We start from the raw sequence: 11,822 nt of genomic DNA on the forward strand, positions 1-11,822 counted from the left end.
GGTTTCACACATGCTCTCGCTCAATATATCTATGCTCTCAAGAATGGACGTCCGCTCACCAACGCCCAGCTACCGGATGCTGTCTCCAACATGCCGTTTCGCAACGTAGATGTTTTTCACGGCTTCAAATTCGCGCCTGCGTCTCTCTCTGACGCTGCAGAGACGGACGCGATCAAGGCGAAACCGTCTACAGCAACGCAGCCTAGCCGCTTTGATACTGCAATCATCCTCCGGGACAACGACGCAGAAGCCACGGGCTTGCAGGGTACGCCTTCAATCTTACTCATCACGCTGACAATAAACTCACTCTACCTTTAGGAACTCGGGTGGGACGCATCAAGGTCATATTCAAACTACCTACGGACATACGAGACCCGAGAACGCTGCGCCCCCTACAAGCTCCAGCAGATTGGGCGCGGCAAGGGCCGTTAGCCTACGTTGAGTGGTTTTCGAACTTGGCGCACAGTGCCGACCCCGTTCACTTGATGTATTCTGTACATAAGGCACCGCTCAGATCCAATGGCTTGCCGCTAGGGGAGATAGTACCAGTTAGTACAATACGGCAGTCATGCCAACTCATTCCGAGTTTTCCTGGTTCAATAGGTGGCAAGCCTGAGCACATACCTGTCGACTGGGATTCACATACGGTACTGGATAAAGCTACGAAGTTCCTACTCAATAATTGGGCTACTAAATATGCTTACCAAACCCTCTGGTAATAGTGCTTGTACGTAGAACAGTTGTTACTTGGTACTCATACATAACTTCATATACGCCTAAGCTGAGGCTCACAATCCTACGCTCACTTGTATTGAGCTTGTGCATTGCGAGTTACGATTCAAGTGCAGCGGTTTCACACAACAGAATTTAATTATTATCCTATGTCAACAGAACCCTACGATACATAGTACGTAGCCAGGCGTGCTATCGGAATAGTACAAGTCGTGTGGACGAAGGTAATGATTTATACAGAACTTCTAAGTAGCCGGATCCAGGACGCGCGCCCGGGCCGCGATTCATCGGTGGCTCAGCGCTCAGCGCTCAGTACTTGCTCTTGATGGTCGCGACCTTCAACACCGATGCCTCCCACCTCCTGTTCCGCCGCATCGCGCTCCTCTCTGTGCTGAATGTCCACCGCTAGTCTGCAGCCAGCATGGTCTCCTTTAACTCACACCCCGAGGAGAACCTAGCGCATCCGGTCCACCTCGCCCCCGACCACAGCCACCCGCACGCAAGCAAGCGGGTAGGTGGGCAAGAAGGCGACCGGGCACACGAGCGGGCGGCCGAGCGGGTGTGAGGGCTGCTGAGCGGGCGCCCAAACGGGCGAGTGGACGGCGCGAGCGGGTAAGTGAACAAACAAACAGATGAGCGGATGAGCTGACAAGAAGGTGAGCGGGCAGGTGGGCGGACCGGCAGACGACATTACAGCAGGCGACACCACACACCCACCGCGAGCGTGCGTAAACGGCCGACGAACACGCAGGCAAACGGCGGGCGGGCGGACCCACGAACAGGGAACGCCATGCACGTCGACCGCGAGCGTCCAGGGCGAATGCCCTGCATGCAAGCGCAGCCGACGAACGGGACGCGTGCGAGCTCATGACCGCGAGGAGGACGGTGAGGACTGCAGGTGCGGGCAACGAGCTCGATGAGCTGACGAGAAGACGAGTGGGCGGGTGGGCAGACCGGCGGACGACGTGACAGGCAGGTGATACCGCACACTCACTGCGAGTGCGCTGGGCTAATGCGCAGTACGCAGACGCGGTGGGCGAACGCAGACGCAGGCACGTACGCGGGCGGGAGACCGGGCAGGCAAGCGGTATCGCGAGCGGATGGGCGGGCAAGTGCGAGGGTGCGTAGGCGGGCGGACGGGCAGGAGAGAGGGCAGACGAGCGGATGGACGAGCAGGCGGGCAGATAAGCAGACGAGAGGGGGTCGGCGTGCAGGCGGGCGGTGCGTGAGCAAGCAAACAGATGAGCGGATGAGCTGACAAGAAGGTGATCGGGCAGGTGGGCGGACCGGCAGACGACATTACAGCAGGCGACACCACACGCCCACCGCGAGAGTGCGTACACGGCCGACGAACACGCAGGCAAACGGCGGGCGGGCGGACCCACGAACAGGGAACGCCATGCACGTCGACCGCGAGCGTCCAGGGCGAATGCCCTGCATGCAAGCGCAGCCGACGAACGGGACTCGTGCGAGCTCATGACCGCGAGGAGGACGGTGAGGACTGCAGGTGCGGGCAACGAGCTCGATGAGCTGACGAGAAGACGAGTGGGCGGGTGGGCAGACCGGCGGACGACGTGACAGGCAGGTGATACCGCACACTCACTGCGAGTGCGCTGGGCTAATGCGCAGTACGCAGACGCGGTGGGCGAACGCAGACGCAGGCACGTACGCGGGCGGGAGACCGGGCAGGCAAGCGGTATCGCGAGCGGATGGCGGGCAAGTGCGAGGGTGCGTAGGCGGGCGGACGGGCAGGAGAGAGGGCAGACGAGCGGATGGACGAGCAGGCGGGCAGATAAGCAGACGAGAGGGGGTCGGCGTGCAGGCGGGCGGTGCGTGAGCAAGCAAACAGATGAGCGGATGAGCTGACAAGAAGGTGATCGGGCAGGTGGGCGGACCGGCAGACGACATTACAGCAGGCGACACCACACGCCCACCGCGAGAGCGCGTACACGGCCGACGAACACGCAGGCAAACGGCGGCGGGCGGACCCACGAACAGGGAACGCCATGCACGTCGACCGCGAGCGTCCAGGGCGAATGCCCTGCATGCAAGCGCAGCCGACGAACGGGACTCGTGCGAGCTCATGACCGCGAGGAGGACGGTGAGGACTGCAGGTGCGGGCAACGAGCTCGATGAGCTGACGAGAAGACGAGTGGGCGGGTGGGCAGACCGGCGGACGACGTGACAGGCAGGTGATACCGCACACTCACTGCGAGTGCGCTGGGCTAATGCGCAGTACGCAGACGCGGTGGGCGAACGCAGACGCAGGCACGTACGCGGGCGGGAGACCGGGCAGGCAAGCGGTATCGCGAGCGGATGGGCGGGCAAGTGCGAGGGTGCGTAGGCGGGCGGACGGGCAGGAGAGAGGGCAGACGAGCGGATGGACGAGCAGGCGGGCAGATAAGCAGACGAGAGGGGGCCGGCGTGCAGGCGTGTCCACACGTCGACGGCGAGCACGCGGGGCAAATGCCCCGCGTGCAAACGCAGCCGACGAAGGGCCAGTTGTTTATCTGTAGTAGACTGTTTTTACGAAGAATATACATCCTACGATCCTGCACCATCACACGCCGCTTGTCACCGCGCTCCTAGCCCTTGCAAGCACCTCCGTTACGCTGTGGTGGAGGGCGATGATGAGCGTTCAGCGCTCTGGTTGCGCGATCGCTCTTCATCCTTGCACTGTCTTTTCTTGATCTTGGGGGTCGTTAGGTCAGCTGGAGCGGACCGTTTGGTAGACCCTGAAGAGCGAGAACTGGACGGAGGCTGGTGAGATCCCTTAGGCTTGTTGACAGGCTTCTGGCAGAGTACGACTTAGCACCGCTGCTTAATTCGTGTCCATGATGAGCAAACATACTCACTTTCTTAGATTTTCTAGTGCTCTTTCTCTTGCCCTGCTTGGCCGAAGACAAACTGGACGCAGTAGTCAGGGCTTGCTCTGACTTGTCTTCGTCGTCCGAAGAGACGAGGTCAATGACGACCCGTTTCTTGACGTGTGGCGGCGGAGAGCGATCAGAGTAGTCCTTAGTGTTGAGATACCCGCAATAAACCAGACCGTCTTCGTCGAGCTTGGCCTGGTGGACCAAGCTCTTCCCGATGTCTACGCGGTGGAACCCGACGTATTGGACATCCTTGTCTTCGGGGCAAGGGCTGTTCTTGGTTTGCATACCCTGTATGACAGGTATCTGTAAGAGGGAAGGATGCGAGACGAAAAAAATTGACCAACCGGGTGCGGCTTTGCACAAGTTGTTGTTCGAGCAAGGTACAGACTGTGTTGCGAGACGCGTACAACTCTTGGGATGCAGTATCGTGCAGAGGCGTTCGGATCTGGATTACAAGCCCGACAAGGAGAATTAAGTACTTACAAGTACTTAGCTAAACTGCCGCCCAAGCGCCGGACAACCCTGCGCGCGGTACAAGACCGCCATCTCCTTCCTCTCCTGGGCCTCAACTTCCACCCGAGACCCCTCCATTCGATTCTACTGCTTCCTCTCTCGGATCCGGCGACCTCAAACCAGATTTCCACGGCCCTGGTGACATGCAACAAAGCCGCGCAGCCCAGCACTCGCACGACGCGAGTGCAAGTCCAGCGTCGAACATCAAGGTTGCACTCAATGCAGAGAACGTGGCGCGAGTGAAGCAGAAGGAGGAATAGGAGAAGGGGAGGAAGAGAGAGGAGGGGGAATGGTGTCGGGCGTGCAGGGAAAACGAGCACGAAGGCTCGAAAACTGCAGGTACGCCCTCACTAGGCCTCACTGGTCGTCCCCGCATCGCTGTTTCCGCTCCCAGTGCCCGCGCCAGCAGGCGTATCGACGAACGCGAAGCTCGTCATGCGTCCTGCTGGCCACGAATACGGCATGCCTGTCTCTCGGGACGCCCTCCATGTCGTACCCACTACCTTGCACAGCACATGACGCACAGAGCTGTGCGTCCGGCGTGCCCTTTTCCTTTTTACTGCCCGCGCCAGCAGGGAACGAGTACGAAGCCCGTGTGTATGCTGTCCTGACCACAGGAGCGGCGTTATCGCCTTCCGGGACGACTTATACGTCGTACTGGACATGCCGCAGGGCAACACGTCTGTGGCGCAACGCTGCACATCTGACGTGCGCCATTCTTCTACAAACAGCCGCACAGAGGGTGTGTCGAGCAGTATGCTTGACCTACACACTATCGAAGAGAACAACACAGCACCCGGTGTACTCACAAACGTACCCGGCGCTCTCGTCGACCCCTCATGCGCGCGCGACGGTACCGGGGTGCACTCCATGATGGTGGACCCGGTTCGAACTTCAATGGCTACAGGACAAGCGTTGGGAGGCAGCCCAACGAACAATGGGTTCGTTGCGTGCTTCTCTAACATTCACAGCGAGGTATTGAGCCCATCCGGCAGTGCGGCCATAGCGTCTGCTCGCGAAACGGCGCGTCTGGGGAGCCTCCAAGCTCCACCAGGCGGCCTTCCTGTTTACCTCTACCACTGCAAGCGGCGGATACATCGAGCTCGTCGCTCGATGTATCCCCCTTTGCTTTCTCTTGTGATGCGCGACGCGCACCGGTCCGTGCTCGCCGCCATCCACCACACCTCTACGTGGTGCAGTGACGCACTGGGAGAACGTAATAGTTCTACCTGGTCGTCTTCTTCATTCTCTACACCGTGTCGCGTTAAACGTACGTCGAGCCCACCACCGACGTACACGTAGCTGATCTTTGGGACACGTGCGACGCACATTCTAGCGTGCTCGCCGCAATCCTTTCGACTCCAGCCTCGACCTCTTCGCGTCCGCCGCCCACACCGACACATGGTACAATGAGCACTGACCTCGCTGCGTCCTCTGTTAGCCTGCGTGAGCACACTCCGTCGAAACCGGACATATGAACTGGCGCACGGACCCGCAAGGACCCGGTGTCCATTGCAGGCCGTCCCGATGGCGAAGACTCGCGTGAACGCAAGCCTGACCTCAACATGTCTAGGTCGGGTCGATACATGTAGTATACTCGCGGCGAATACTCGTCACACGTACGAGGGATCAACCTCGTGCGTGTGTACTGCATCAAGTTCCAAGTCAAGCAGGCGAGTTGTCGAGCAGCCGACGAGGCACAGTACATCCGAACCGCCGGATGTACTGACCGCGTCGTACTCGACAACCAAGCCGACGTTGACTGTTACCTTGGACAAATTGCATAGACTCACGAATCCCAGGTGCGACTGTACTCGCATCGCCGTTTCCGCTCCCAGTGCCTGCGCCAGCAGGCGTATCGACGATTATCCATCGATTGGCCCGTGTGAGGCTCGACGTGATTCTCAATGTCTTCGTCTTCGCCGCGTCTCTCAGCGTCGGGATCGACGCCGCTCTCGCTGCCAGTGTCTCCGCCTGCGCCTGTGCCAGCCCCCTCGCCATCACCCAAGTTGGCCCCCTCGGAGCCGTTGCCGTCACCACCCTCGACGTCGGACGTCTCAGCGATGACTGCCGCCGGTACCTTCCTGACACCCGCTGGCTTACCACCAGCATTCGCCGGTTTGCCGGAGCTTGTAGCCCTCGTACTGGCCGGTTTACCGGAGCTCGTAGGCTTCGCACTGCCAGGTTTAGCGGCGCTCGTAGGCTTCCCCGGGCTCTGAGGCTTGCCAGAAGTCGGCCTGCCAGTGGGCTTTGCCTTGCCAGACGTCGCGCCAGACGTCGCGCTTGTAGTTGCCTTGCCGGGCGTAGTGGCAGCAGGAGTTTTGCTTGACGACTGAGGCTCCGGTGTTGTACAAAGCAGCGGTTTGCCTGATTTCTTCGCTACAGTCAAGATTCAGTGAATATATTCTGTTAAAGACTCGCCTGGCCAAACAAGCCTGTAAACTTCTTTTCCCTGATGGTCTCTCAAACGGTCACCACCTCACATTAGATGTCTTAAGCTAAGAGAAATTTAGTGTTAGCGTATACCAACAGGTAACTGAGGTCATCTAAACACTCTACATTCGTCTTAAGTTACCATAAGCCTCTTAGTGAAGTACGTAACCACTGTAAAGAAGTGTTGTGTTCCGAATAGCTTCAATAAGTAATATGGGTTTTTCCTGATGAAGGCCGCTCGTCATGTGGATGGATAGTACCTGCTGACTGGGAGCGTCCTGTTAGTCACAAGCCGGGTCATGGCGTACATCAAAGACTTGGGAATGGGGCATGTGGTCTTACCGGAAGAGTCATTGCCCGCCCGCTGCCCACGACAACGCTGCCGAAATTCGATCTTTCAAATCATGGCTGAGCAAGATAACGACGAGCATGAAGGGAACGACAATCAGCATGGTTGAAGCGCAAACCCTCGCTCTAACAATCGGAATGCTGCTGCATGACTTAGAAAAGTCATTGTCGAGCAACCGTGATAAGTATAACTTACCAGATCACGTACTTAACACTCTGCATGATCACGCGTTCGTCAAGGATCACCTCCTGTATGCTTGCAAGTCACTGGCGAAAGAGTGGGAGGAAGTTCCAAAGCGGTCGAAGCGGCTCATGAATCCTCCAGGTACCGGGTCGGATGCATCTGCCATTGGCACGGGGATCCGGAAGCGCGGCCGCAAGGGCGAGCCCGTGTCTCCGACGAAGGGGCAACGTGCCGCCAAGAAGCCCCGGCACTAGTGGGAGGGTTTGGTAGAAATGATGGTGGGAGTGTTATTGCATTGAATGGCTTGTTTCCGTCGGCGAAGAATGAGAATAACGAATGTATTGCCTTGTCTTTGTACTGTGCGTACAATACAGATTATGTGGGACCGGACGCCCGCCACCGGACGCCCGCCGCCGGATGAGTGCCACCGGCCGGGCATTAGCTGAAAGTGACAACACACATCCGCCCGCTGCATGTGGTCCCGCTGGCGGAATCAGCCCAGTACTAATCGAGAGACAATCATGCGATTTCAACCCCTACATATGATATCGTACACCGCGTAAACTAGGCACAAGTTCGGACGGCTAACTACAGATCAAGACAGGGGAGTTGGCTCCCGGGACGGGTTGCGAGGATGAAAATTGTACCGGGGCTGTACCGGTTCAGCGGCCTTCTCCTTGCCTGTCTGCGGCGGCGGATCGAAGCACCTGTGCATTCTTGATCAGCTCGCGGACCAAGCGGTCACATCGCTCACTCACAGTGCGAGGGGAAGCTCCAGGTTCTCTTCCGCGGTGCAAAAATATTGCAAGTTGTCGCTCACAAAGATGTTTTCCCCGGCCACCAGATTCGCGTGTTTCACAAACCAGTCGCGCGCGCGAACCTGCCTGTCGTCTTCCGGGATCCGGGAGACCCCCTTCTTCTGATCCTCGTATCCCGTGACGATGACGGCAGTTTCGCCCCGGTCCGGGAGAAGCCCTGTTTTGAGGGGGGCTCAGTAATGGAGCCCGTGTGCTTGGGGATGGTACTCACAGCTCACAGGAGGCACGAGCTTGCTCCTCTCCAGACCCCGAATCCAGTCGATCATGCACAGTATGTCGTTCACGAATGCATTGAATTCGCGAGGCCCCTCGACCTCCGGAATTTCCTCGGGCACAAAGGGACCGACCCAGCACCGGCAGAACCAGTGCAGGCTCTCCACCGGCAGTATGTACCCAGAGATGACGCCAACCATGCTGTGGAGGTGCATCAGACAACTGTAGGACATGTCACAGGCACTTACACTCACCTTGTACTTTGTGGCTGCAGCTTGTGGGGGCACGGATTGTAGATCCAATAGACTCCAGTGCTATGTCATGATGGTTGTGTTACTAAGTCAGTCACGTGAATAATACCCACGATATGGACTTCTCCCGTGTGCCGCTATCATGGTACATGTGCCGGTGAGTGTTTCCTGCCGGATGTCAAACAAACTTAAGGTGTGAGAACAAAGTGGTCCCATGTCGCGGACGGAACATACCCAAATATATTTACACACGTTCTGTATATTGTTGTCCGCACTAACTCCGTGGCTGGAAAGCACCCCGAGAAGGCCGGTGTCATTGCCTTGATTGTAGCTGCTACTATCGCAGCATGTATTGCGGGTCCCATGAGTGCGCTGCACATGTGGGTTGCAGCGCAAATTGCTATCTCAATGCAGTCCGGACGGGGCATCAGCTGTGTATCACCCAGTACTCTTCTACGGAAGACATATCCGGGCTTCTGTGGACAGTGGATAAGCATGCGACGTCGGGTCGTGTTCCACGACACAATGCACGCCCCTTGATTGGGCAGCAGGCATGCCTCCGATGTGGCCCTTGTGACCGCACTCAACAGCGGCACATTAGCAAGCAAGGCATTCCGACGTGTGATGTGCTTGGTGTATAAAAGGGCGCACAGCGCCGCCACGGATCTCAGCAGCGCAAGTCTCACCGCTGTGGTCGGACAGGCTAACATTGGAAACATGGTACGCCGGGCCGCTTCGATCGTGCACGCGAAGGACACTTACTATGTCCAGTTTTCTTTCGACGGTCACCCCGATGTGGACGACCAACTCCGCGAAATGGTCCACCACTGGCATTTGAAGCCGGCCTCCACGCAATTTTCCCAGTATGGCGCGTGGACAAGGTACTTTACCTTGTGATTCCCCCGTACCTTGATCAAGCCACAAGAGCCGCTCCGCCCGTCTGTCCCCGGACAGCATATCCTTGACGCGGTGCCGGGCGGGCGTGGAAATGACGAGCAAGCGGCCGCCGGTCAAGCGCTGGCTGGGCGGCCCCCGACTAGTGTCGACTGGGACGGTATGTACGATTTCTGCAGGGCTTCCGGACGCAACCGCAACTGATTATTGACAGGAGGGATTGTGTACTCGCGCACGAAGTCTGGCACGAAGTACCCCGACTTCCTCATCAGTTCGTACTACGGCCTCAAAGAGCCAGGGGGTCAGGAGCTGGAGCGGGAGGTGCCACGCCTCGTTGTTGAAGTCAGGTCGCTGCGTCCCGACGAGGTGATTCCGACAATCGACGACCGGATCGCTATATTGAAACAGCTGCAATCGTACATGGCGCGAGTCGTCGCTCATGTGGACCTCACGAAGCATGAGCTGCCGTGGGGGCTAGCGATCATCGGGACTTACACAGCATGGTTGCGCCCTAGCCGCCGCAACGCCCAATGCGCATGGGAGTACATTGGCGGCTTTCACTCCGGTCGCGGATACTGGACGAGCATCTACGGGCTCGAATTCCGAAAGTATATCAATGAGCGGGCAGACAAGTGCCGTCTCAACTCCATTGCCTACGCCCGTGCGTACCGGGAGAAGCTCGATAACCTCCAGAACGCGCCGCCGGAAGTCATCCTCCCAGCGTAGACAGTCAATGTATCATTTCAAGTTAACGAATGGATGTTTACGCAGAACCGCTTCAGCAGTTGTACCACCGCTTCAGAGTGCAACCGATGCCAGGTCATGAGGGTATGCAGAAAGTCCACCAAGATTTCCATCTGTCCGGCGTCCGGTGTCCGACAGCGGGCGTCCGGCGGCGGGTGTCCGGTGGCGGTTGTCCGGTGGCGGGTGTCCGTCGGTGGGTGTTGGGGGACGGACGCGTGGTAAGCCACAGCCATGAGACGTCGTCAAACGTCGTCGCCGCTACATTGCAGCCCTTCCCCCTGTAGTTGGATGAGCACCGCCACCGGGCATCACACATTGCCCACATCGATAAACGCGCATCATTTTGACGCCTGTCATCTCACACCAGTGGCTGCGTGGGAAAGAATACCCGAACCGGGGAGTGCTAATCAGACGTCGTGGATCAGTAGTGCTCCTTGCTCTCTACTTTGATCTCGCGAGCAACTTGGCTTCTCTGTCCTTCCTACCCTCTACACGATGACCTTCCCAACCGCCCAAGAATTTGAGGCCGTGTTTCATGACAATGCGGTTGCTGCGGCGCAAGCAGCGGCTCAGTCAACCGGGGCCCACGGGAGCACTGCCGCAGAGGATCGCGTGCTCCTCAAATCAATGGTATTGTATTAACCTTTGTTTCCATTTGCTGTAACGCACTGACACTGTGTTTGGCAGTGTATGGCAGCGATGATCACAGGTTCCAGCGCCTGTCCAATGAAGACACGCTGATGGTGTTAGGCATTACGGACGCCATGGCCCGGTTTTGGGAGTCCTCGATGCCCCGGAACAATCTGGGGCTGCAGCACTAGAGCGCTTGAAGACGTGGTGGTCCTGAAGATGTATCGATGGAGCCAGAGGGAAGTCAAGGCACACGGGGAGTGCCTCCGATGACCCGGAAGCATGGATTGGATGATGGTATGTCCCGCTGGCTTGTGCATTTCACCGACCCACCCTAACTGGTGAAGAAGGAACTGCTCATCCCGCCTGACAAGTTTCCCTTTCTGCATTTCGCATGGAAATGAGGGACCATTCGACACCGAGGCCACTCGAGTGGAGGCCGTCGAGGCCTTGCTCGATGCGGAGATCACCAGGAGGACGAAAGCGTATGTCACTCGAACGCAGGCACATCAGAGAGCAACAGGACGTATGTATCGGGCTGCATTCACTTGCGCTCGGACTCACATCGCGACCCCTAGGAATCGCACATTACATCAATAAGCTGAACCTACGCCTACTGCCGCCCATGGTCATGCCAATTCCGGCCAGTCCACCCGGGCAGTACAGACAACTTGCAAATGGCGAGCTCACGAAGGTGTTGGATCCGGCGGAAAAGGTCCAGTATTTAGACACATCATGATGCCCTGATGACGCAATATGGATCATGGAGGACTATATTTCGGCCGAAATAGGCTTCTGGGAATCAGTTTTGGAGGGCAGTGAGCGGGAACAGAGTGACTGGTATGCGCGGGTTGCCCCGCACCCGGTGATGGAGGATTCAGACTATTTTGCCCGCGGATTTACCGAGTTTCGTGGGTTAGAAGACATGCAGGAGGAGTAATGAAAGTGACATGTCGGAAAAGGTTTCCGAATCTATTTGTATGTGTAATATACGTTGTACAATGTTCCCAGCGAAAGTCCGTAGTGTATGTCGACCTTCACAATGCTGAGTATGTGTCGACCTTGATGGAAGCGTTGACAGCGAGATACCATCCACGAACGCAGTACACCTATGACTTTTGCAACGGCTGCAGCTGCCACCATCTGGCTTGGCGGGTGTCCGGTGGCGGGCGTCCGTCCGGTGGCG

The 11,822-nt window shown here is 57.7% G+C and overlaps 3 protein-coding genes across 3 annotated transcripts; 1 reads left to right on the plus strand and 2 right to left on the minus strand.

Annotated features, from left to right (window-relative positions):
- Nucleotides 1-3,339: 3,339 nt before the first annotated feature.
- Nucleotides 3,340-3,893, minus strand: B0H18DRAFT_1130077 (uncharacterized protein; the record flags this gene model as incomplete). The annotated part of the gene is made up of 2 exons (XM_048035451.1): nt 3,340-3,525; nt 3,588-3,893. 2 exons carry the CDS (start codon nt 3,891-3,893, stop codon nt 3,340-3,342), a joined length of 492 nt encoding a protein of 163 aa, XP_047884577.1.
- Nucleotides 3,894-5,910: 2,017 nt separating this feature from the next.
- On the minus strand, nt 5,911-8,317 carry B0H18DRAFT_1130078 (uncharacterized protein; the record flags this gene model as incomplete). Its single annotated transcript, XM_048035452.1, has 4 exons — nt 5,911-6,495; nt 7,745-7,793; nt 7,845-8,061; nt 8,116-8,317. The coding sequence occupies 4 exons, from the start codon at nt 8,315-8,317 to the stop codon at nt 5,911-5,913; spliced, it is 1,053 nt and encodes a 350-aa protein (XP_047884578.1).
- Nucleotides 8,318-9,233: 916 nt separating this feature from the next.
- On the plus strand, nt 9,234-9,988 carry B0H18DRAFT_963271 (uncharacterized protein; the record flags this gene model as incomplete). The annotated part of the gene is made up of 3 exons (XM_048043154.1): nt 9,234-9,249; nt 9,294-9,422; nt 9,477-9,988. The coding sequence occupies 3 exons, from the start codon at nt 9,234-9,236 to the stop codon at nt 9,986-9,988; spliced, it is 657 nt and encodes a 218-aa protein (XP_047884579.1).
- Between the last annotated feature and the right edge of the window lie 1,834 nt (nt 9,989-11,822).

Source organism: Fomitopsis serialis (genome assembly GCF_022376445.1).
Source record: "Fomitopsis serialis strain Sig1Antser10 chromosome Unknown B0H18scaffold_458, whole genome shotgun sequence".
Lineage (NCBI taxonomy): Eukaryota > Fungi > Basidiomycota > Agaricomycetes > Polyporales > Fomitopsidaceae > Fomitopsis > Fomitopsis serialis.